We start from the raw sequence: 25,160 nt of genomic DNA, 5'->3' as shown, positions 1-25,160 counted from the left end.
TCGTTTTTGTTTATTTCTTAAAATTACCGATATCGGGTCCACTTGACTCGTAGAATTCAAGAGTTATTTATCGTCTTTTCTACTACATCAAAGTATTAGAACATACAGTGTAGCAAAATAATTCGCACGAAAAGCTAAAGAACAAAACAAGAATAAAAGTTGTAAATTAGTGGTAAGCTGTCTCCACGACCATTTTCATCGTCATCTGTCAGGCCGGTGGTTCGTCGGAAGATGTTCCAGGTTCAAACTGATAAGGCATTATTTGTTGTGTTAGTCCAGTCGTCATTACCACACTTCATCATCGAAAGAAGAATCGATGTCGGTTCCACTCTCGCTTGCGCTGGAAGTCATCTCGTGGTAGCTTTCTGTCAAGCGCGTTCCCTTCGTGACGTCATGGCTATTTACAGGCAAATGTTTTTACCGAGAATTTTACTCGGTCGTTTCCGGCAGTGTTCTACGGGGGTGATGTTGTAATACTTTTATGGGGCATTTTCGTAATTATTGATTTACATATCGGTGTAAAATATTATTGCAATGAATTAAGAAAGCATTTAATTGTGGAATTTGAAATTTTAGTGTATGGTCTGGCACAGCACTTTAATGCTCTACCTCATCCTCTGCCTCCAATAAAGCTGGTCTGACCCACGGCACTAACGACCACCGGTAGTAGGCATGTATAGTACATGGATACAAGTGACTCTTAAAGTGCTGTGCCAGACCATACACTAAAATTTCAAATTCCATAATTAAATGCTTTCTTAATTCATTACAATAATATTTTACACCGATAGGTAAAATCAATAATTACGAAAATGCCCCATAAAAGTATTAAAACATCACTCCCGTAGAACACTGCCGGAAACGACTGAGTAAAATTCTCGGTAAAAACATTTGCCGGTAAATAGCCGTGACGTCACGAAGGGAACGCGCTTCACTGAAACCTACCACGAGATGACTTCCAGCGTAAGCGAAAGTGGGACCGACAGCGACTGCCAAGCTCATTGATCATGCGATTCTTCTTTCGATGATGAATAGTGTAGTAATGACGACTGGACTAATATTTGTGCAACACAACAAATAATGCCTTATCAGTTTGAACCTGGAACATCTTACGACGAACCACCGGCCTGACAGATGATGATGAAAAAGGTCGTGGAGACAACTTACCACTAATTTACAACTTTTATTCTTGTTTTGTTCTTTAGCTTTTCGTGCGAATTATTTTGCTACACTGTATATTCTAATACTTGTGATGTAGTAGAAAAGACAATAAATAACTCTTGAATTCTACGAGTCAAGTGGACCCGATATCGGTAATTTCAAGAAATAAACAAAAATGACTTTTAGTCCGTCCCATCCCCCTATGAAGATGGGGTTTTTTGTGAATAATTTCAATTTAGTTTGACGTAAAAAAAAAGAGTAAAAGTGTTTTGGAAATAACAAAACAATACTATTTTTTTGTGTGCAGTTGTGAAAACAGTCTGCTCAGAAATAAATAACTTATTTTAATTTAAAAAAATAAACAAAAACGACTTTTAGTCCGTCCCATCCATCTATGAAGATGTTTTTTTGTGTGAATAATTTCAGTTTAGTTTGACGTAAAAAAAAAAAAGTAAGTGTTTTGGAAATAACAAAACAATACTATTTTTTTGTGTGCAGTTGTGAAAACAGTCTGCTCAGAAATAAATAACTTATAGCACATTCCATAGTATGAAAAAAGGTTTTCTCTGTGGGAAGGTATAGTAAAATTAATTTAATGTATTTTCTTCTTTTTTTTTTACAAAAAAACCCCTACATTTTTGTAGGATGGGACGGACTAGGCTATAGATACTTACTTGTCTGTACTTTATTGTTTTAACGTTCACGAACTGTAAAGAAAAATCTCACAAATGAACGAGATGCAAACGACAACAAATCGGATCTCGATGATTGCACGAACTGTGCATGAGAAAACAAACTGACCGGAGTTGAAAGCATAACGCAATTTGGGACATTGACGATATGCACCCCAAGGTCGTTTCGGTGTGGATGGCGTCGGCTTGTTGTCATTTGTTTTGTGTCGCAGAAAAATTGTTGGTACGGTATCTTTTTTTAAAAGCCATAACACATGGTATTCCCATATCTCGCTTAAGCCGACAAGCCAGTTAGGATGAATCGCAACAACGGTCTCCGGCATTTTCTTCCTGTCCAGTATTTCCACGTTGTTTTAATCAAATTCACACACAGCTTTCTCACAGCAACATTACTAGGAAATGTGTGAAGACTAAATTTATCGGTTTTTGTATCGCTACAGCCGCCACCAACACGCCGTTTAACCATAATAAACACAAAAGAAGCAATGAACAATGGCGCGGACTATCGAAAGGAGTTCCCTTCATGACGTCACGGATCAAATCTTACGGAAATTCCGAAACGAATTCAGCTGGTTCTGTTTTTCAGGGGACTATTTTTAAATGGAAAATATACCGGTATATAATTTTTTTACATTTTTTTTTTTAATTTTCTAATCATATTAAATAATATCTTGATTGATATAGCTCAATACATCATACATCTGGAACAGCACTTTAACATTGTCACAAGTAACTACTGAACACTCCCCAAAGTGGTCAGACTAAACCCACAGCTAAAAGCTGATGGGGAATGGCAAGTGTTACACATATAGCCACAAGAGACAAGCACATGTCATGGTTGGAGAGACAAGTACTGGGATGTGGAGGTGGACAGCAAAAGAAGTTGAAAGATAGGAGTTGCCAAATCGGGAAGATATGAGACAGAATTCAAAGGAAAGGGGGCAGTGGAATAAAAAATTTAAAGTTGGGGTCACTTTGACCCCATCAGATGCTATTTGGTGTATTGCTAACAAAAGAGCCTTGCTCATAGAAATAATTTTATTTTTGGGGCCTTCCATGTTTTTTAATTATTAGCAGATGACATTTTGTGAAATGTTGATAAAACTGCCAAATTAATGACATTTTGAGATACTAGGGGAGGGGGTTATTCATTCATAGTATTTGTTTTATTAAGGAAAATTAATCTTCGATCAGATGGATTGTTCAGTTATTAATGAAATATTTACCCTAGATTATTAAACATTTTGTCACCAATGTAAAAGCTGCTCATGACAAAAATGTCTTGAAATGTCATGGGTTCATGCAATTGGCAATCGAAATTGCTGTTTTTAAACATTCTCTCAAAACAACTTTGTAAGACAATACAAATATGCTTCATAATCACTGGGTTGACCATTTGCACTCCTCACATATCCCGGAGTGGGATGTAGCTCAGTGTTTTGTTTTAACACCACTTTGCACTCCTCACATATCCCGGAGTGGGATGCAGCTCAGTGTTTTGTTTTAACACCACTGGAGTACATTGATTTATTAGCCATTAGCTACTGAATGTCAAACATTTCATAATTCTGATGTAAACTGTGGAAGAAACCTGCTACATTTTCTATTGGCAGAATTCACTTCCCCATAGACAGAATAGCACATACCATGTTTTTTTAGTGTACGAGTTGTAAAATACAAAAAAAATCAGAGAATGGGTCTACCCAGGAGGTTCAAGGAAGAAAATATTTTATTAAACAATGCACTAAACACATTTTATTTACGGTTATATGGTGTCAAACATATGGTTACAGACCACACAGATATTGAGAGAGGAAACCTGCTGTCGTCACTTCATGGGCTACTCTTTTCGATTAGCAGCAAGGGATCTTTTATACGGTATGCACCATCCCATAGACAGGATAGTACATACCATGGCCTTTGTTACACTGGCTGGAACGAGAAATAGCCCAATGGGTCCACCGACGGGGATCAATCCTGGACCGACCGTGCATCAAGCTACGTCCTGCCCCCTCAGGTTCAGTGCTGTAACCAAAGCGATCGCTCTATTGAATGTAATATATCCCATTTCCTGCCCGATGTACAAAAGATTGATTGCACTCAGATTTTTTCCCCCAACTTGTACATCAAGTCATAGTTTCACGGTCCTGCCTATGAGAAAGTGCATTCATAAGATCATTTTTCATTTTATCTTATTTTCATGCTTATATCCAATTAAGGTTCAAGCACGCTGTCCTGGTTATATACCTCAGCTATCAGAGTTGTCTGTCCAGAACAGTCAGTTAGTGGTTAGTGAGAGAGAAGAGGGTATAGTGGTCTTACACCTACTCATCATTAAAACTTACTCTGGGTGGGAACCGGTACTGGGCTGAGAACCCGGTACCTACCAGCCTTATATCCGATGGCTTAACCATGACACCACCAAGGCTGGTTTATAAGAGCTCTTTGTTGCTTTATTAAAAGTAGTCCATGTGGCAGCAGGTTTTCTCTTGACAAAATGCCAAAATTACCACGCTGCCAAATAATCAGTGATGAAGGGTCAGTGAACAAGATGAAGGGTCAGAGATTGAGAATCGGTCCCAGACCGGAAAAAATTGGCTTTTTCCCCACCCCTGTTTTGCAGACTTCATCCTTGACTAAGTGCCTAAACATTGAACACTAAATAACAAATTTAAAATGTGCTGAGGTGTCAATAAAAATATTCCTTTCTTTTCCCTCAGACATCCAGCGTCACACAATTCTGGATTGAGACTGCAGACTTTCATCACATTCATTACCTAATTGGATAATTTAAGTCTGGTTTTTGACCATGACCAAGCTAAATAGAACAGAAAACCAAACAAGAAATTAAACTGTATTTATGTATTTATTTAATAGGAAGACATGTACACAACTGTAAGAGGCCCACTGTAATGCTTAACCAACTAAAACATGAAGTATTATCATCATAGAGACCAATTTCAAGGTTCAAACTAGTTGTCAGGTGTACGAAGCAAATTTTATAAACTAGTTGGAAATGTAGTAGTTTTCTTATATTCATTTGTAATCAACACTGAATCATCCTGTAGTTGAAATACATTTTAAGTAGCTAGATAGTTAACATTTAAAATAACAAGATCGCAGCATACAATGTTTTTTTTAAAAACAATTTTCCATTATTAAAAATACCCCTCTGCCTTGCATCTTAGCTGCTACTTGTTGACATTCTATGGGGGAAAAGGAAATAAATAAAATAAGATCCCCAGTATAGAAAATATTTATATTAAATATATTTACCAAATTATTACTTCTACAAAAGTCATAATTATTTTTATAGCATTACTCATGTTTACTTATACTGTAAATTAATTAACAATATTCATCGATGGTCTTCAACAACTATGAATATTGCAGGACTGCATTATAGCATGAATATTATAATTAACATTAACTGTTAAGACTTAGATACAATGGCTAATTTTGTACTGATCAAGAGTGAAAGAATTAACAGCTATAATAATTTATGATGATAGAAGCATTACTATATAAAGAAAATAATAAAAGTGTAAATATTGTGAGAACTTACAATAAATGATGACTGCTATTAAACTAAACAAATATCAATTGATGAGGCACTCAAGAGGTTTATATATCAACATATCACACATGATATTATTGGAAAACACAATAAAATACAAAACTTCATACATGGTTAGGTGTAAATGGGTTTTTGTTTTGAAAGGCAACATTTAAATTGCATATAATTAAAAGTTCATATATTACAAACTGATAACAGAATAAAAAAATTAATGGGTGTTTAGGAAGCAGAACATGTTATATGTGTCACAAGCTCTAAAATTACAAACATTGCTAATACATGTAATTTGACTTTGTATAATTAATTCAATTGTTTGACTTCTTCCAAACTTATAAAATGATGACAACTGAATTCAAAATATTAAGACTTTATAATCATGTTCTGTTGTCCAACAATAAAGAAATATGTTTATTTTCTTTCTTTCTTTTTCCATAATTTAAACAAAAAGAAGAATTACTCTAAAAACAGAAACACTTGCATGCTTCTAGTACTGTTTAAGATACTTGGTATCGATAAAATCAATGATTCATGTATTACATATATTTTTCTCAAATGAAGTAAAATAATAAAACTAGAAATTAAGTGTTAAGTGACTTGAGAACGATACAGAAGATAAAATTAAAAACCCATTCATAACATTTCATTTTTACTGATGGGCGTCTGGTAATACCTTAGCGATCTTGAATGATATTGATATAAATGTCTGCTAGTAACTGGTTTAAGACAAAATATTGTTCCAAAAGCAAGAACCACACAAATCTTATCTAGCAGAAATACAGCAACTTACAGTAAAAGAAAATATATTCAATATAAGTAGAGATTAAGTGTTCATTGTTATGAGGTATCTGAGAAAATGATGCAAAATGCAAAATGATGTAAACTAATTTTCAAAGCCTGCTGTTGAAACAATAAAAGGATGTCATTACCCAAGCAGGTTATTACCTAAATGAAGAATTGGACCGCTAATTTTGGAAATTAAAGTAACATCCCCAGCAGGTTTTACGGTATTTATCTAGTTAAATGCAATGGACTTCATTTTAACTTGTCCGTACATGTAGAGTAATATATTATATTGAAAACACTTTTAAAAATAAACCACAGTACAACTTTAAGTGAAAGTTGGAAACATCTAACCAAAAACATAAAAATATGGGTTAAATAATTTCACAAGTCAATTATCAATGAACAGAGCTAAGGAATTAAATGTACATTATTCATGTTTGAAATACTATAACAGAATTATATAGTGTAAGGCCTTTGATGTTTAGAACATTGTTTTGGGTTCCATAATATTTCTCCTTTTAATTCTTTTCAGAGGTTTACAGTAACAAAAGTCTAATAAAGAAGCTACCATTTTCTCATTTTAGAGAAGACATAAGATGACAGAGAAGTTTAATGTGGAAAAGACTGAAATGGATATTGTTAGTGCCCTATAGTCACTGTATAAATTATATTATTTACATGATTCTACTAATTACAAATACTGCACATACTGACACATGGATAGGAAAGGGGATGCAGGCCTCTAAAGTTAAATATATATTAACTATTTCAAAGCAACAAATAACAAGATTCATATCTAAATGCTTTAGGTTTTAACAATTTTGCTATCAAATGCACTTTTTGTTCTGCTGTCTATACATACCGGGTATCTAGAAGAAGAAAAATGTACAGAGCTTCCAAATAGTATATATGCAACAAGTTAATTTACACACAGCACCATTTTGAACATTCCCCATAAGCCCAACCAATGAAAATGCCTGGCTTTAAAAAATGAACCAATCAAAGCCATAGTTTTATTGACGAGCTCATTTTTAAAAGCAAAGCCAATCAAACTGCTAGGTTTTGGTTTGTGTCATGTTTAAACTACCACATAGCTGACACTTTAATCATGCCATACAAATTCCATGTATAAATAACTCAATATTTATCTGTCAATATGTAACAACAACATGCAATGCGACGAGTTTACATACATACATACATACATTTGGCTTTCAATCAATAAAATCAACAACAAAAGCAAAAATCAGTTTGCCAGTGTTACAAATTCAACAAAATAAACAACTTTCTACAGAGCTTATACATTATTGTCCTATACACATTTATCTTGATACATATATAGTCTGCATGATTAAGCAAAAATCTGTTTGGATTGTACAAATCAGCATAATAAATCTATTCATATAATTGTTTCATACAACTTTATATTACCAATACTTTGACTGTAATATAAACTCAGTATTATTGGTGTATTGGGAAACTGGCATCAACACTAGGATTTATATCCCTGTTAGCCAATCCAATTCTGTTTTTCAGAATAAAATATATTTAAAACATGTATTAATCAGCGTTTCGTATTTGTAAATGTTAAAATACACACCTACATGTACACATGAAGTCTGTTTCCTTTAATAATGGTGGGTGTCTGTAATAGTTCTGCATGTAAAAGAAGACACTGTAGTACAAAGTGATGGGGATCAATTCCTTGCATTTATCAACAATCCTATTAAAACTATCATCATCCACAAAATCAATGGGTTGTATCATTAATGAGATATTTATAAAATCATTAAGCAGTCTCATCTGAATGATTTATGAATCCACCAAACTGTGTTTAATGCAGGCTGTTCCTGCAGTCTTGTTGACACCATAACTGTTGACACCATTATGTTCTGAATAAAATCTCCTGAATCGAATGGCCAAAGTAACACCAACAACATATGGCCGCATCTATGTTAAGAACAATGCAATAGTGGTGGTCTTAGGTCTTTTATGTTCTCAGTGTGATGGTTGAATTTCAGAATTTACTATGGACTGTTAATCAGATCACAACACATTCCACTATGAAAATCCTTATTCATCTCCAATTTACAATGGTATTGTTGTTGATTTTGTTGGTTTTCAAAAATGTTTTGTTACAGAGAGATGAAAACAACATTGGACTAAAAAATCCTAAAAACATTCAAAGCATTTGAAAATGATGAGGTTTCTGTGAACTTTTCAGCATCAAAAACCAAGATCAGCAAGATTTTGGTTAGTGCTAAGATCTGGAATTGTGAAAAACCTGGCAGGATTTTCATCTCAGTTGCACACCAGATTGGAGGATGAACAATACATTTAGCAAAAGGTTGTCAAAAGCTTTCCAATCCTGTGACCACATGCCATGTCTAGGTAACTGGTGTAATGGTAAGGTCATAGTTAGCAAATATGATAATGCACAGCAAGCTTACATCCTTGGAATATTATGGTCTTGATGGAAATGAATCTTTTTCTGGAAGCACAGTGTATTAACATAGAGGTAACATTATCAATACTCTGTAATTGCTCTGAAGAATGGTGGAGACAGAGCTAGCAAACATGACAATGCTTACATCCTTGGAATTGAAGTCTTTATGGAACTGAATCTCACATCTACAATTGTTACTGTTGCCTGACATACACTTTCGCCTGCCATTTTTTGTGCTTGTTACAAAATCAGTTATCCCTCTTCCATCTTTTCCTCTTTACATGTAACTGATGTCCCGTTTTTGCACATAAATCAAATGTGCATGTTCTGATGTTTATTCCAATGAACCTTTTTGCATGGCAGGTTACCAGACTGTTGTTCTCCCAATCAACTGCAGCTACAGTGGATGATCCAGCTTATCACAGACACAAATGTTTCCACAGCAGTAACACATTCTAGGAACTCGGCTTGTTATTGATCCATTACTGTTAATACCATATTCCTTAGCACATCACCAAGATGTATCTGTGAATGAGAACATTTTCCACATAGTTATCTGCAAACTGACTTCTGCTGTAACAAGCAATGCCAATGCCATGTACATTTGCAAACTGACCTGCACTGTAATGATCCAACGTTCTACACTGCAACACACTGGATACATAAAGCTAATTACATTGTCTTCATATACTACCAAAACTGGGCTGCTTTCAATATTTAGGTTTTATCATGAGCACCTGCCAACAATTTAACCGATTTCTGCTCCATTATATTCATGCTAAGTGAAACATCGAGGCCCACAAGCAATCTATAATGTGACCAAGCACTAGTGTCAGTTGAACACAGGACTGTATTCATTTTGTGAATAAATAGTGTTGGAAATTTTGTTTCCCCGCACTAAAAAAGCCATTCCTTGTGTCATTAATCTCACAGCAGTGTTACAGAAAGATGGCAAACACACAAGAAACACAACTGACTACTATCTCTGCAGGTAACTGAAGATACTTTCATGGTGTTATTTTCAATCTCATCATCCTCATTTTCAGTTATTCTTGACACTTTCATGTGTTCATGATTCCACTTCTTGTTTTTCAAATTAGTCAACTTTTCCATTCCATATAACACAGAATAAAGTCTTGGCACTGGAAATGGTGTTTTTGTTTGAGGTAATAGCACTTTTTGTCAAACATCATTTCAAAACATTTTAATTCTGCAAGTAAGTTCAATAATTTTATTTACTGACTTACACATCGTTTTCGTTTTATAATAGTTCCATTATGCAGAATCTGACAACTTTCCACCTCGTAGAACACAGTCTGAACAGCTTCTTGTGTCATCATTCAGCAAGATGGAATTGTATATAAATATCAAACCAGTGTTTGTGAATCCATAACTACTGTTATGGAAGTTCTGTACTGGTAATTAGGCTACATGTTAAATAAGCACACTATAATTTTATATCATACACATTAGCACTGAATAATAGATACATCTGCCATGTTATGTTATGAGTTTGACAAGTATACAATTTGAATGCCAGTTTTAGGCCTTACATGCATAAACAGCATAATTCTTTAAAAATTAGATCGGAAACTAGTAAAAACAGAGAATTAAATAGTTTATTTATAATATCTTTATTTCTTAAAAGCTATAAACAACTTGTTTTGATTGCCATATCCATTATATTAATTTCAAAATGATGCTCAAATAATTTGATAAATTGGTAAATGTATTAATTATAAAATTCAAAACCCAACCAAATAAAATTTCTTAAACTGTAAACCAAAAATTCTAACAAAGATGATATTCTTTATAAACTGTTGTATAATTCATTGATTTCAAGTACCGTAAATATAACCTGTATTTTCACTTAATTGTCAGGCCATTCAAGATTGTGTATTTTGCTACAGATGTACTAATTAGGTATAAATCATAATTTAGTAGATGGCCCAAGAAAGGCAATCAATAGAATGCAGTTAATTTCATAGACTTTAAACAGTTATTAGTTAACAACGAGCATCTTCAAATAGAAACTGCTGCCAAACACACAGCTGGACGACAAACAAGATAACAACTCTACTACAAAACTGGTGGTTTCCATGGCAATCACATTCAGATATAGGCACTATTATTTGCATGAACGACTTCCTCCCAATTTTTTTTTTTTTGACATTTTCTCTCAGGACCATCCTCCGGTCAACTTCTGAAAGAGTTCCTCGTTCAGTGACTGGTTTTTCTCCTGGGATCTCATGGAGAGGAAGATGTAGCCTCCGATGAACTCATGGATCACCTTGCATGGGATCCCCATGCTGGCGAATGTGACCTTGCCCTCCTCGAAGTCGAGGATCACGTTGTCCACCTCCCAGTTGACGTGCCATGACTGCAGCGTGTTGTACCGCCACGTCTTAATAGAGTCGCCCGTACTCAAGTCCATTCGGATAATGCGGTTACTCGCAATACCCATCAGGTCCTGAATCCAAGGAGAAAAAAAAAAAATCAATATTAATTTGTTTTTAAATAAAAAACATTCTCAGTTTTACAATTTAGAAAAGCAAAATTGTCAAACAAAAGTTAAAAAGTTTGTTTTATTCAACGACACCATTAGAGCACACTGATTTATTAATCATCGGCTATTGGATGTGGAACATTTTGTAATTCTGACATATAGTCTTGGAGGGGACATTGTTAAACATTCATTAATTTACAGTCTTAAGAGTGAAAACCCACTATATTTTTCATTAATAGCAAGGGGTCTTTTATATGAACCATCCAACAGACAGGATAACACATACCACGGCCTTTGATATACCAGTCGTCGTGCACTGGCTAATTGTCAAACTATTTATTAAATGCTTTTTTAAATTAAATGTTGACGATATTGATTAAAGCTTTTGAACATTTATTAATTGGCAAATTCACCAAGAAACTTAGTACCCTTGATATTACCTTTAAATAATACCATTTAACCAAAATATTGGAAGGCAGGGCGAATGTAGCTCAGTTATCAAACATTTGCCTGAGGTGTAATGGTTTGTAGATAGAATCCCCTTGATGGATCAAAGGGATTTTCGTCACTCCAACTAGTAGATTTCACTAACTGGTATACCAGTATGTGCAAAGGCCGTGCTATGTGTTTTTCAGTCTGTTGGAAGTGGACGTAAAAGATTCCTTGCTGCTGTTCAGTATGAGAAGCCTATGTGGCAACCAGCAGATTTCATCTTTTATACTCTAGATCACATGTCCAAAAAACCTGACCATATTTCAGCAAGTTACAAAAATGTAATCACATGCATAAAATTTACTACCGAGTTGAAACATCTTTCAAACTGATCTAAAGTAGTTTTCTTGTAACTTTTTCTACCATTACCTAGGAACGTTGAACACACTTACTACCGAGTTGAAACATCTTTCAAACTGATCTAAAGTAGTTTTCTTGTAACTTTTTCTACCATTACCTAGGAACGTTGAACACACTTACTACCGAGTTGAAACATCTTTCAAACTGATCTAAAGTAGTTTTCTTGTAACTTTTTCTACCATTACCTAGGAACGTTGAACACACTTACTACCGAGTTGAAACATCTTTCAAACTGATCCAAAGTAGTTTTCTTGTAACTTTTTCTACCATTACCTAGGAACGTTGAACACACTTACTACCGAGTTGAAACATCTTTCAAACTGATCCAAAGTAGTTTTCTTGTAACTTTTTCTACCATTACCTAGGAACGTTGAACACACTTACTACCGAGTTGAAACATCTTTCAAACTGATCCAAAGTAGTTTTCTTGTAACTTTTTCTACCATTACCTAGGAACGTTGAATACACTTACTACCGAGTTGAAACATCTTTCAAACTGATCCAAAGTAGTTTTCTTGTAACTTTTTCTACCATTACCTAGGAACGTTGAATACACTTACTACCGAGTTGAAACATCTTTCAAACTGATCCAAAGTAGTTTTCTTGTAACTTTTTCTACCATTACCTAGGAACGTTGAATACACTTACTACCGAGTTGAAACATCTTTCAAACTGATCCAAAGTAGTTTTCTTGTAACTTTTTCTACCATTACCTAGGAACGTTGAATACACTTACTACCGAGTTGAAACATCTTTCAAACTGATCCAAAGTAGTTTTCTTGTAACTTTTTCTACCATTACCTAGGAACGTTGAATACACTTACTACCGAGTTGAAACATCTTTCAAACTGATCCAAAGTAGTTTTCTTGTAACTTTTTCTACCATTACCTAGGAACGTTGAATACACTTACTACCGAGTTGAAACATCTTTCAAACTGATCTAAAGTAGTTTTCTTGTAACTTTTTCTACCATTACCTAGGAACGTTGAATACACTTACTACCGAGTTGAAACATCTTTCAAACTGATCTAAAGTAGTTTTCTTGTAACTTTTTCTACCATTACCTAGGAACGTTGAATACACTTACTACCGAGTTGAAACATCTTTCAAACTGATCTAAAGTAGTTTTCTTGTAACTTTTTCTACCATTACCTAGGAACGTTGAATACACTTACTACCGAGTTGAAACATCTTTCAAACTGATCCAAAGTAGTTTTCTTGTAACTTTTTCTACCATTACCTAGGAACGTTGAATACACTTACTACCGAGTTGAAACATCTTTCAAACTGATCCAAAGTAGTTTTCTTGTAACTTTTTCTACCATTACCTAGGAACGTTGAATACACTTACTACCGAGTTGAAACATCTTTCAAACTGATCCAAAGTAGTTTTCTTGTAACTTTTTCTACCATTACCTAGGAACGTTGAATACACTTACTACCGAGTTGAAACATCTTTCAAACTGATCTAAAGTAGTTTTCTTGTAACTTTTTCTACCATTACCTAGGAACGTTGAATACACTTACTACCGAGTTGAAACATCTTTCAAACTGATCCAAAGTAGTTTTCTTGTAACTTTTTCTACCATTACCTAGGAACGTTGAATACACTTACTACCGAGTTGAAACATCTTTCAAACTGATCTAAAGTACTTTTCTTGTAACTTTTTCTACCATTACCTAGGAACGTTGAATACACTTACCTCTTTTTTGCTGTTTGACATTTTTATGACAAAGTACGTGATTCCGAATTCTGGTAGGGACTGCCAGGCATGGATGTAGGCAAGCTTGGCATCAACCAGACTCAGGTCCTGAACATTTCCGTGGGCATCCATTATCCTCTGCACCAGCTAAAATCAAACAAATTATTTTGATCATGAAACTATAAGTTATCCATCATCCTCTGTACTAGCTAAAATCAAACAAGTTATTCTGTTCTTAAAACAATAATAGCAATTCACACATTATGATTAAGTATACAAGCAATAATGCCCCTTAATGACTCAAAATCCTAATACATTACTATAACACCTCCATTTTATATTTTTCAGTGGCAAACCTGGAAGGAAGATGGTTAAAGGTAGGGTCAACTCAAACAAGAGCCTTATGTGTTGGAAAGATGCATACCCGGACCACCAACACATACTAACACTTTAACAAATGAAAAACGCGTAATTTTGAGTTAATAAAAAAACATGATTATTCCTGCTAACTGGGGGCAGCCATTTTGTTTTGTTTTTGTGACGACCGGTGGTATAGCTTGGGGTGAAGTGACGTCAGCTCCGTCTATCTCCTCTATGCACAGTGTAAACAAGCGCTCTAATTTACAACAGGGCACTTCACTTTCATCAACCTGACTTGTAAAACAACATAAATGACTTGATAGTATAATAAACTATTTAACTAAATATATTTCAATTTGCATCAATAGAACGAAATGGAGTTACAGTATTTTTCTTTAAAAAAAAAAGAAAAAAAAGCAGCATATTATTAGGCCTATTGGTAGGGTACATTCGAGCAAAAACTACCACTCACGATGCCCAAGTGATACTTTTCTTTTCTTTCTGACGACGTAATTGGTCAGTTTTGTGATTTTAGATGGGACAGAATTACTTACAGTAATAAAGCAAAACGGCTGATAATGCCCATTATGATTGGAGGGGTATCCGTGCAGTTACCACACAATACCCTGTGATCTTAATAAAAGAGGCACGTCTTTTTAGTGTGTCTAGACACAGTGTCTGGGGACCGTCTAAATATACACCTGCCAATTAGGAACCACAGGTACAGGCCACGGAAAGAAAAGATCAATTAGCCAAGAAAACACTCACTGATTATTTCAGTACATGGATTAATTTATGTACAAAACATAATACAGTTATTTCAACACTTTGACAATGATGGTTTATTTTGTATTGAAAAATAATATATAATTGTTGCTGGCTTACTGGAATGGCTATTACAGAACATTGCGATGCATTCGCAAAAATCAGGTATGTTTTGTTTCTTCAGTTCGAAGACTAATTCTTGACGTGACACGTTATGTATTATGTAACCATCAGCTCGCCAGAGGGCGTATTCACTGGGATGGTATGAAATGGCTGCGCCCATTATATATAATAGCCGTCACATTTAACCGTTTTATTAATTAACTATACGATTATACTTGTTGATATTAAGCAATAATGTGAATTATATATCGTTGAATATGCATACCAGGCCAAATGCCTTAATTGCCCCCCCTCCTTTAATGAATAAGAACGGGAAACAATTATGATTAGTAAAGTCATATTATATCATGATTTAGACAGTTTAAGATTTAAAAAAAGAGGTAATATTACCTATTTAACTTTCATTTTTTTTAAAGAAGCGAAGTGCAATGAAGTTAAAGATTTAAAAAAGGATGATATTACAATTTTGCTTTGAGGTTTTTTTAAGAAATGAAGTGCAATGAAATTGAAGATTAAAAAAAATATATATTACCGATTTAGCTTTGATTTTCTTAAAGAAGCGAGGTGCGATGAAGTCGTCTGCCTGGATGGTCACGTCACTGGGGTTGATGGTGCGAGACACGTCCAGGTGCTGCATACTGAGGAACTTCTGAAGAGTCTTCACTTCCCCTTCATACGAACTGTCGGCCATTGTCTTGCCCTTCGACGCCAGCTTACATGCAGCCATCCACTTACAGTACTGCTCCTCCTGTGAAAAAGCAAACATCTTGATGTTAATAAAAAATACAAAAGAATAATACTTCCTGTATAGTTGTGTTACTTATATGTTTTACAGAGTAAAAACATTTTTGAACATTATTCTTAAAAAGACATATTAAGCCAAAATATTGAAGAAAAGGTTTTTAAAGCCATAGCTATATTTATCAAAGCAGAGTAAAAGTAGAAGTAGAATAGATCCTACAAGAATTATGACCAAAAGACACCGAAGCTGATTGTGGGTCTGTTAAGTGTGGAATCAGTTGATAAATAACTGGACATCTTTGAATTTGGCAAGGTACACAGCATCTGTGCTGATGTGCAATACAGATCCGAAACAGACATCATAAAACATGTGCTATATTTTGACAGCTTTTGGTGTGTTTTTGCCCTTACATGTTAGTGATGTGTAGAGACTCACCAGTTCAAACCTGAGGTAGATCTCCTGCATGCCTTCTGAACCAGGAACAAACAGCTTGATTCCATATTTCTTAGACGTCAGGTTTACATCAGGCTGGGTCTCACATCCTGAAAATAACAGAAAACAAATCCAATGAAGAAGGAAGGAAGGAAATGTTTTATTTAACGACACACCCAACACATTTTATTTACAGTTATATGGCATTAGACATATGGTTACGGACCACACATATATTGAGAAAGGAAACCTGCTGTCGCCACTTCATAGGCTACTCTTTTCGATTAGCAGCAAGGGATCTTTTATATGCACCATCCCACAGACAGGGTAGTACATACCATGGCTTTTGTTATACCAGACCTACCACGCATCGAGCGAGCGCTTTACCACTGGGCTACATCCCGCTCCCACAAATCCAATGAATCCTGTACTGCAAACACAGTAAAAAATCCTATCAGACTATATGCTTCATTCATTTCATTTTAGTTTTTAAAATTTAATGGGTTTTTTTTTTTTTTCATGCTATCTAATATTAAGGTTCAAGCATGCTGTCATTGGCACACACTTCAGTTACATGTGTATATGAGGTGTCTGTCTAGGACAGGGATTTATGGCTTGTGGATACTGAGAGAGGAAGTTGGTGTAGTGACCATGGACTCCCAAATGAGCTGTTGAAACGTGTGCTGGGTGGATGCTGCTACCGGGATGCAAATCCAGTACTTACCAGCCTTAAATCTGATACTTAACCACCGCACTAAAACTGGTGACTATGGGCCAGTTTTACAAAGCCTGTACCTACATAAATTTATAATATTTAAACACATGTATTTAAGAAAAACAGGATTCATAAATTCGGCACTACATAGGTTTTTTTTCTTCTTCTTTTGTACAAATAAAATATAGCAAATATACTCATCAGACTGAGCACACAGAAATCATTCTGATCAGGCTGACTATAAAAACTCATAAATCAGTCAAACCCCCATCAAATGGTAAATTTATTTCACTGGGTATAACACATAATGGAAATGCTTTTCACTTTTGGCTGGATAGAATGATCTCTCTATATAAAACACAACTATTGTGATTAAACACTGAACAACTGAAATAGTTTTATGGGATTATTTAACATTACATAATACTCTTTTTCTGTGCAATTACCCAGTACTCATAATGTATGAAAAACCAAACACCAAACAAAGTCAACAATAAAAAGTGATCTGGTGTTATGCAACCTAAACAACTTATCTTCCATGAGGTGTGATCATCAAAGAGGGCTGGATATAGCCCAATGGTAAAGTGGTTGCTTGATGCATAATCGGTGTAGGGTCCATTGGAATATCAAAGGCCATGGTATGTGCTATTTTGTCTGTTGTAAGGTGCATATAAAAGATCCCTTGCTTCTAATGGAACAATTTAGCTGGTTTCCTCTCTAAGACTACATGTAACAATTACCAAATGTTTGATATCCAACAGCTGATGAGTAATAAATCAATGTGCTCTAGTGGTGTTGTTAAACAAAGCAAACTTTAACTTTGTAATCATCAAAGACATACCTACATACTGAGTACCACTAAGATTGTTAAAGGATTAGTGCTCAAGACCTAACACAAATACGGACAATACAGTAAGCTGAGAGAGAAAACCCGACCATCTCGACATCTGGCAAGGCTACACCCAAAGCTGCTAGTTATCTGTAGCGTACTGCTGTTCAGAAGTTCGTGCTAACTCCCACACTGGAGCAGCTTCATCACCTGCAGACTGTTTACACTTTTACCTGGTGCACGGCTCTAGACAATGGAGTCTTAAATGTCAGTCCTTGTAAGCTGCTTTAACATACTAACATATCACTTTAACACCATCAACAAGAGAGGAGGCAGGATCTGTCTAGGGATGGGGTGCACATTTTTGTAAGGGGCACCTACAGTGTTTCAAAATACACCAAAAGATGATACATAATATATCCCAGAACTATTCAGCCAACCAAGATATTACAGTGCCCCTATAACCCCCCTCTTCCCTCATTAAACAACAAATTGATAATGTACAATCGCTAACCAATGGATTTTTAAGACATTTCTGAGTCTGAGGGAATATGCGCACCCCTGGCATCATCCACCAGGATGCATGCATCACTAACGTACATCTTATTAATACAGAAACTTTTGACAGTAACAAATTTAAAATGAAATCCATATGACACAAATCAGTGTAACATTTTACAAAGATTTTATGTGCATTTAGATATTACCATGTGTTTATTATTTTAACAACAGGTAAGCATTTTCTATAAAATCTGTTACATATTAGTTATCAGCTTCAAAATGTAGCAAAAATATTTAATCAATTATTGGTGGAAGCTTTTAATGATGTAATACTGCACGTAAAAGTAGTTAATGGTGTAAACTTCCTGTTGTTGACATGGTCTCATGCCAGTATTTTTAATTTGAACACAGCGATTATTTTTATTATGAAAAGAAAAGACATGGAACACTGGCTGGGCCACATGTATGGCACAAATAGCCATAAAAGTATATCAGATTTAAAAAGCACCTGTTGGCTTTGGAGAGACAAGGACTGTGATGCGGAGGTGGACAGCAAAAGAAGTTGAAAGATAGGAGGAGTTGCCAGATTGGATTCGGTTTCATTTCTTCCCAAAGAAGTAAACAGAAAGGGGGCAGTTTGATAATAATAATAAAAAATAATAATAATACATTTTGAAAAATTATTCAGTCCTCTGAAGGCAATCTATACTATGACCCATTGCATCTCAGGCAAATACTCTATCAAGAGCTAAAATCTGCCCTTTTATTATTGCAGAAATGAAACAATCATCCTTTGGTATAAATTATTTCTGCCACCTGCATTATTTACATAAATATAATATGTAACATTAATGTTGAAGTAAATGTTATCCAATTAAAAAACAAAGTTAATGGTGTTAATAACCTGCTTGCTGGGGTCTATAACCTCCTTTTGTTTTGGCCAAGTCAGTGACATAGTTATTTTGTTATACAAAATAAGCTCTAGTCATTATCCCCGTATTTACTAAAGAGCAGAAACATAAAGCTAAACTTGTCTTAGATAATGTCTATGGCTGCTTGTTGTAACCCGATCCCCTGTTGTTAAACCCTGGAGTGTGGTAACAGTTCCAGATGGCTAAAGATATGCTAACACATATTCTGGCACACAAACCCATATCATTGAGCTGCCCGTGTACAGAAGCTGGGTGTGATGGTGTCCCCTTGTCTTATTATTTATAAAAACAAAAACCACCCTTTTTCATCAACTTGATAACCTTCATGTTTAACTGAGTCTACATAAGAATAAAATGTATTAATGTTACCAAGTGTGTGGTCGTTTTAAGTCTATTATCTTTTTTCTTCTATAAAATGATTTTACACTTGTTTTCTCATAACTGTTTCTTTTATCTTTTTACGGACACATTTTAAAATAATTTCAGTTTAAACATAAAAAATAAAGGGTATTGAAGTGCATCTCTCATTCCAAAATCATCATTCTACATGTATATTGCAAGCTTACACAAATAATTCAATGGCAAGTGATCTTTTTCTCTATTCTAAAAAGTATCACTACTTTTGCCTGTGATGAATTTTCTTTTTCTTCTTTTTTTGGGGGGTGGGGGAGTATTTGTTTAAATGACAACTTAAGAACCATATAAATAACATGATATTTTTTTAATCGAAATATTGATTACTGGGTCCAATCTCTAAATCTTCTTTATTACTGTTTCCAATATTTGACAAAGCCACAATCATTTTATGATGAAAATAAATCAACAATTAAATACAACTGTTTTTAATTGTATTTAAGAGGTCGGTTATAATCATAAACATATGTCTTTGTATGCCATTTAGCAGGGCGCAAAAGGACTGCGTAAGGAAGATCACGTTGGCTAATTAAATAGCCTCACGTCGTGATGTCACTTAACAGCAGCGTCAGTTTCAAATAATTTCGTACAGGTAAGACACAATTGTTATTTTTAATTTTAACGTTAATTGGTCATGCCGGTTAAAGTTTCAGTTTTGGGTCACAGTTATGTCCGTAGGCTTGGGGAAGTCGTCAATAGGAGGAATTCTGGTTGGAAAAACCTCAGGTTGGACGAATCTGAAGTTCTATTAAAATTTGTCGGGAAAGGTAGCGGCAGTGTGAACGATTTATTTCAGGGTCAGTTCCGTGAACATTTGAAATCATTCAAGCCCAGTGTGGTTGTGTTACAAATAGGAGGTAACGATATAGATAGAACTGAGGTCGTACCGACAAAAATAGCACGGCATGTAATTTCAATTGCGGAATGGCTTCTGTTAGGATGTTCTGTACGGCATGTCTGCATTATGCAGTTGTTGCCTAGATTAGAAACTCGGTATCTGCCCACGTCAGTTTACAATCAAAAGGTCAGAGAGGTTAACCAAAGCATCAAGCCATTGGTAGCTGATATTGCTAATGTGACCTATCATAAACACAGAGGTTTAAAGGAAAGTCCGGTAGATATATTTTGCCGCGACAGAGTTCACCTGAACGCTTTGCACGGGATCCCTAAGTATTCGAGGAGCGTACGTGGGGCGGTGATTTCATCATACCGTACTGTCGGCAGGTGTGCCAGTAAGTAAATAAATACATAAATAAAAATAAACAGGATAATATAAAAAAAAAAAAAAAAAAGGACAATATAATAAAAAAAAAAAAAAAAAAAAAAAAAAAAAGGCTGACATTATTGACAGAAATTCAGTTGCACAATATCATATTTATTGAATTGCTTGCAGTTGCAGGTGCACATATAGGTGCTTAAACAGCTTCATTGGTGTTTCCAGATATTTATTGGATCACATGTGGGCTTTTGTGAGCTTCATTGGTGTGTTTCCAGATATTTAATGGATCACATGTGGGCTTTTGTGAGCTTCATTGGTGTGTTTCCAGATATATAGTGGATCACATGTGGGCTTTTGTGAGCTTCATTGGTGTGTTTCCAGATATTTAATGGATCACATATGGGCTTTTGTGAGCTTCATTGGTGTGTTTCCAGATATTTAGTGGATCACATGTGGGCTTTTGTGAGTTTCATTGGTGTGTTTCCAGATATTTAGTGGATCACATGTGGGCTTTTGTAGCTTCATTGGTGTGTTTCTAGATATTGAGTGGATCACATGTGGGCTTTTGCGAGACACATGTAGTGATTAGTGTTAATTAATTGGCTTCAGTAAGCTTAACAGTGGTTGTTAAAATTATTTTTGTCTTAACATGCATTATGTACAAATGGGCCAGTGAGATAACAGCGTATTCATATAGTTAATACATGTAAAAATTGTGTATCACAGATACTTGGCAACTATGTTATGGTTTAATGAACTTTTCATTTTTTTTAGCATAATGCCACCGCAAAGTAAACGAAAATCAGCCGTGGGAAACAAGTCTTTAGCAAGACCAAAAAGGGGGCGGTCTGCAAGGGGACCAGCAACCATTGAGGAGACTGTGGAGCCATCCACATCACAGATGTCTGAGACAACAACAATGGGTCCAGATGTGTCTGGGCAATTCACATCACAGATGTCTGAGACAACAACAACGGGTCCAGATGTGTCGGGGCAATCCACATCACAGATGTCTGAGACAACAACAACGGGTCCAGATGTGTCGGGGCAATCCACATCACAGATGTCTGAGACAACAACAACGGGTCCAGATGTGTCGGGGCAATCCACATCACAGATGTCTGAGACAACAACAACGGGTCCCGGTGTGTCGGCAATTGCTGCTGAGGTGATACGCCAGTTGAAGGAAGAGGGTTTGGTCCTGCGACAAGCTCCGTCAGCAACAGGAACCAGCCCAGCTGCTGCTAAAGATGTTAGATCGGGGCCGCGTTTCGGGGAAGTCATTTCTACCGCACCAGCGCCCAGTACGTCACAGGAACAGCCGACATTTATCACTGGTGCCATAGAGCAACTGACAAGTACGGCAGCACTGGGTCGTGATGATTATTCAATTAATGGTTTGAATGGTAGCATCTTCCGCCCTCTTGATATAAATGTTGACGTTCGTCACAAAGAAAAAATTTGGTCTGACCAGTTTGTTGATTTTGGTCAGCTTTTGCAAAATCGACCCATTGATGAGTTTGACATTTCTTTTCAAACGAATACTTTTTCGTTGATCCCGAAATCAAGACCAGTACCTGTTCGGCCTATGGATGTTTGGAATTCGGCATTCCAAATATATGTCACAATCGTAGTGAAGACCAGGCCGGATTTGGCAGTTTCTTTGATGAAATATGCAAATATCGTCCAACGGATTGCCAAGAAGGCGGGAGATCAGGCTGCCATAACTTATGATGTTAATTTTAGGAAGTGGAGACAAGCTTCTCCCGAATTACTACCTTTTGATGTGCCAAATAATGAGCTATTCCTCGAGGCCATGGCAACTGGACATTCAGTGCCACCCACGAAGGTTCAGTTCAAGCCATATATTAGTGTAGGTCAGAATAAATTTTGTTTTGCCTTTCAGAGGAATGGGGTATGCAATAGAAACAACTGCTGGTTCAAGCATGTCTGCAAAGCCTGTGGTGGACCCCATTCCTTTCGAAAATGCTCAAAATTCGATAAAGCAAATTATACCAATACCGCAGCACCTCATAATTCAGCAGCAAACCAAAAAACAGGATCCAGTCAGCAGAGTAACGCCCGTTAAATTTGACTATTTGCGTCCCTTCTTAAAAGGATATGATTCAGAATTAGTACAGTTTTTAGAAGCAGGATTTAAGAATGGCTTTTCATTGTGTTATAATGGACCTCGGGCATATAGGTCTAGTCCAAATTTAAAATCTGCTATAGAAATGCCAGGTGTTTTGATGAAAAAAATTAACAAAGAAATAGAGTTGGGTAGGATTGTAGGACCCTTTAACACACACCCTTTTGCCAACTTACAAATTTCACCTTTATGGCTAGTTCCCAAGAAAGAACCAGGGGAGTATAGGGTTATTCATCACCTGTCCTATCCTTTAGGGTCTTCAATTAAAGATGGGATTTCTGATGAACATAAATCAGTACAATATGAAACTTTGGATAAGGCCATATTTCAAATTAACCAACTGGGACAAGGGGCGTTGATGGCAAAGACTGATATAGAGTCTGCTTTTAGAATTATTCCGATAAGCCCATTAGATTATGAACTCTTAGGTATGGAAATAGCAGGGTTATATTACTATGATAGATGTCTACCCATGGGTTGTTCCATTTCGTGCCAATTATTTGAAAAGTTCAGCTCTACTTTACATTGGATAATGGAAAACTATTTTCAGGCCAGGTTCGTAGTTCATGTTTTAGATGATTTTTTAATGTCAAAATGCATTGCAAAATTTCTTAGATCTATGCCAACATGTCCAAATTAAAATAAAGCAAGAGAAAACTGTTGAGCCCACTACATGTATTACGTTCTTGGGGATTGAGTTAGACACTGACTTGATGGTAGCCAGATTACCGCTAGACAAAATCGAAAAAATAAAAACATCACTACAGGCATTCCTAGGCAGGGAAAAAGTGACACTTAAAGAATTACAGTCATTGATAGGTTTATTAAACTTCGCATGCAGAGTGATAGTACCTGGCAGAACATTTCTGCGGCGATTGATTAATCTAACTGGTAAGATTTACAATCCAGGTCACCATATTCGGCTATCCAAAGAGGCGAAATTAGATCTGAAGGTGTGGACAATGTTCATTGAACATTTCAATGGGACTACTATGTTTTTGCCAAATAGTTGGGAGTCGTCAGAACAACTACAAATGTATACAGATGCTAGTAATGTGGGGTATGGCACCATATGTTGCAACACCATATTAACATCAAGGAATTATTTCCAATTGTTCTAACTTTGGAGCACTGGGGACAGCAACTGGGTAATAAATCAGTTTTGTTCTTTTCTGATAATAATACAGTGGTAGCTATAATAAATAAACAAACATCGCCCAATACCGTAATGATGGGTCTTGTCAGGAGATTGGTATTAGCAGCCTTGAGATTCAATATTCATTTTAGAGCCAAACATATACCAGGAAAACTAAATGTACTGGCTGATTACCTGTCTCGTTTACAGGTGGCATACTTTCACCAAGCAGCCCCACAGATGGACAGAATTCCAACCACAGTTCCACAGCAGTTATTGCGCATTTAAACGAGACAGTCCTTTGACTCATTGATGCAACACTAACTGATAAGTCTAAACAGTTATATCGTAGAGCATTCAGTTTGCTACAACAATTCATACACACAACGTTGCATATGCAGTGCTCCATGCCAATTAGTGTACATACAGTGGCATTATTCATTGCCCACATGGTGGACATTGGCTTTGCTAGTTCAACCATCACAACTTATATGTCAGCTATAGGATATATACATAAGTTGGGGGCCTTTAAAGATCCCACACAGTTTTTCATTATTCGGAAAATGCTAGCAGGATTAAAGAAAATAAATAAAAGACAAGATTTCAGGCGCCCACTGACAAAACATATATTGTATCAAATTATAAATGCTCTGGATGAAGTTTGTCCAACAAGATACAACAAAATTATGTTCCGGTCAATGTTTTTACTTGCTTTTCATGCATTTTTGCGCATTGGGGAAATCACCTACAGTGGAAACAGTAGGAATATTCTACAGACAAAGAATGTGCAATTCTTCAAAAAGGGTTTGCAAAATTCTTCCAGAGTGGAGATAAGTTTTCACTCTTTCAAGGGTCATTATCACACTGCCCCAATTACCCTATCTCTTAATGCTCAAGCGATAGAGGAATTTTGCCCAGTACATACTTTATACAGGTATCTACATCTTCGAGGTTCTTCTCTGGGTTGTATTTTTGTATTCCCGGGAGGATCTATGGTTTCTTACAGATATTTTTGCAATATATTGAAAAATGCATTGCTTGCAGCAGGATACAGGTCCGAACATTACAAAAGTCACAGTTTTAGAATAGGTGCTGCTAGCACCACTGCTAGTCAAGGGGTATC

General features: G+C 35.8%; 1 protein-coding gene and 1 long non-coding RNA gene across 2 annotated transcripts in view; one reads left to right on the top strand and one right to left on the bottom strand.

Moving 5' to 3' along the window:
- Positions 1 to 1,677: 1,677 nt before the first annotated feature.
- LOC121372729 lies at positions 1,678 to 15,656 on the top strand. The gene is made up of 3 exons (XR_005957976.1): positions 1,678 to 1,737; positions 14,070 to 14,098; positions 15,527 to 15,656. It is a non-coding gene; the product is annotated as an uncharacterized LOC121372729 (long non-coding RNA).
- LOC121372728 (fermitin family homolog 2-like) overlaps positions 4,701 to 25,160 on the bottom strand; it is a 99,765-nt gene continuing 79,305 nt past the window's right edge. The window contains exons 9-12 of the mRNA XM_041499206.1: positions 16,147 to 16,253; positions 15,502 to 15,717; positions 13,722 to 13,868; positions 4,701 to 11,129 (exon numbers count right to left, since the gene is read on the bottom strand). Of these exons, the coding sequence (XP_041355140.1) occupies positions 10,839 to 11,129; positions 13,722 to 13,868; positions 15,502 to 15,717; positions 16,147 to 16,253 (761 nt within the window). The 3' untranslated portion in view covers positions 4,701 to 10,838. The remainder of the gene's footprint in view (positions 11,130 to 13,721; positions 13,869 to 15,501; positions 15,718 to 16,146; positions 16,254 to 25,160) is intronic.

This window comes from Gigantopelta aegis, chromosome 4, assembly GCF_016097555.1.
Source record: "Gigantopelta aegis isolate Gae_Host chromosome 4, Gae_host_genome, whole genome shotgun sequence".
Lineage (NCBI taxonomy): Eukaryota > Metazoa > Mollusca > Gastropoda > Neomphalida > Peltospiridae > Gigantopelta > Gigantopelta aegis.
The sequence above is the reverse complement of the archived record's forward strand: the minus strand, read 5'-3'. Positions and strand labels throughout refer to the sequence as shown.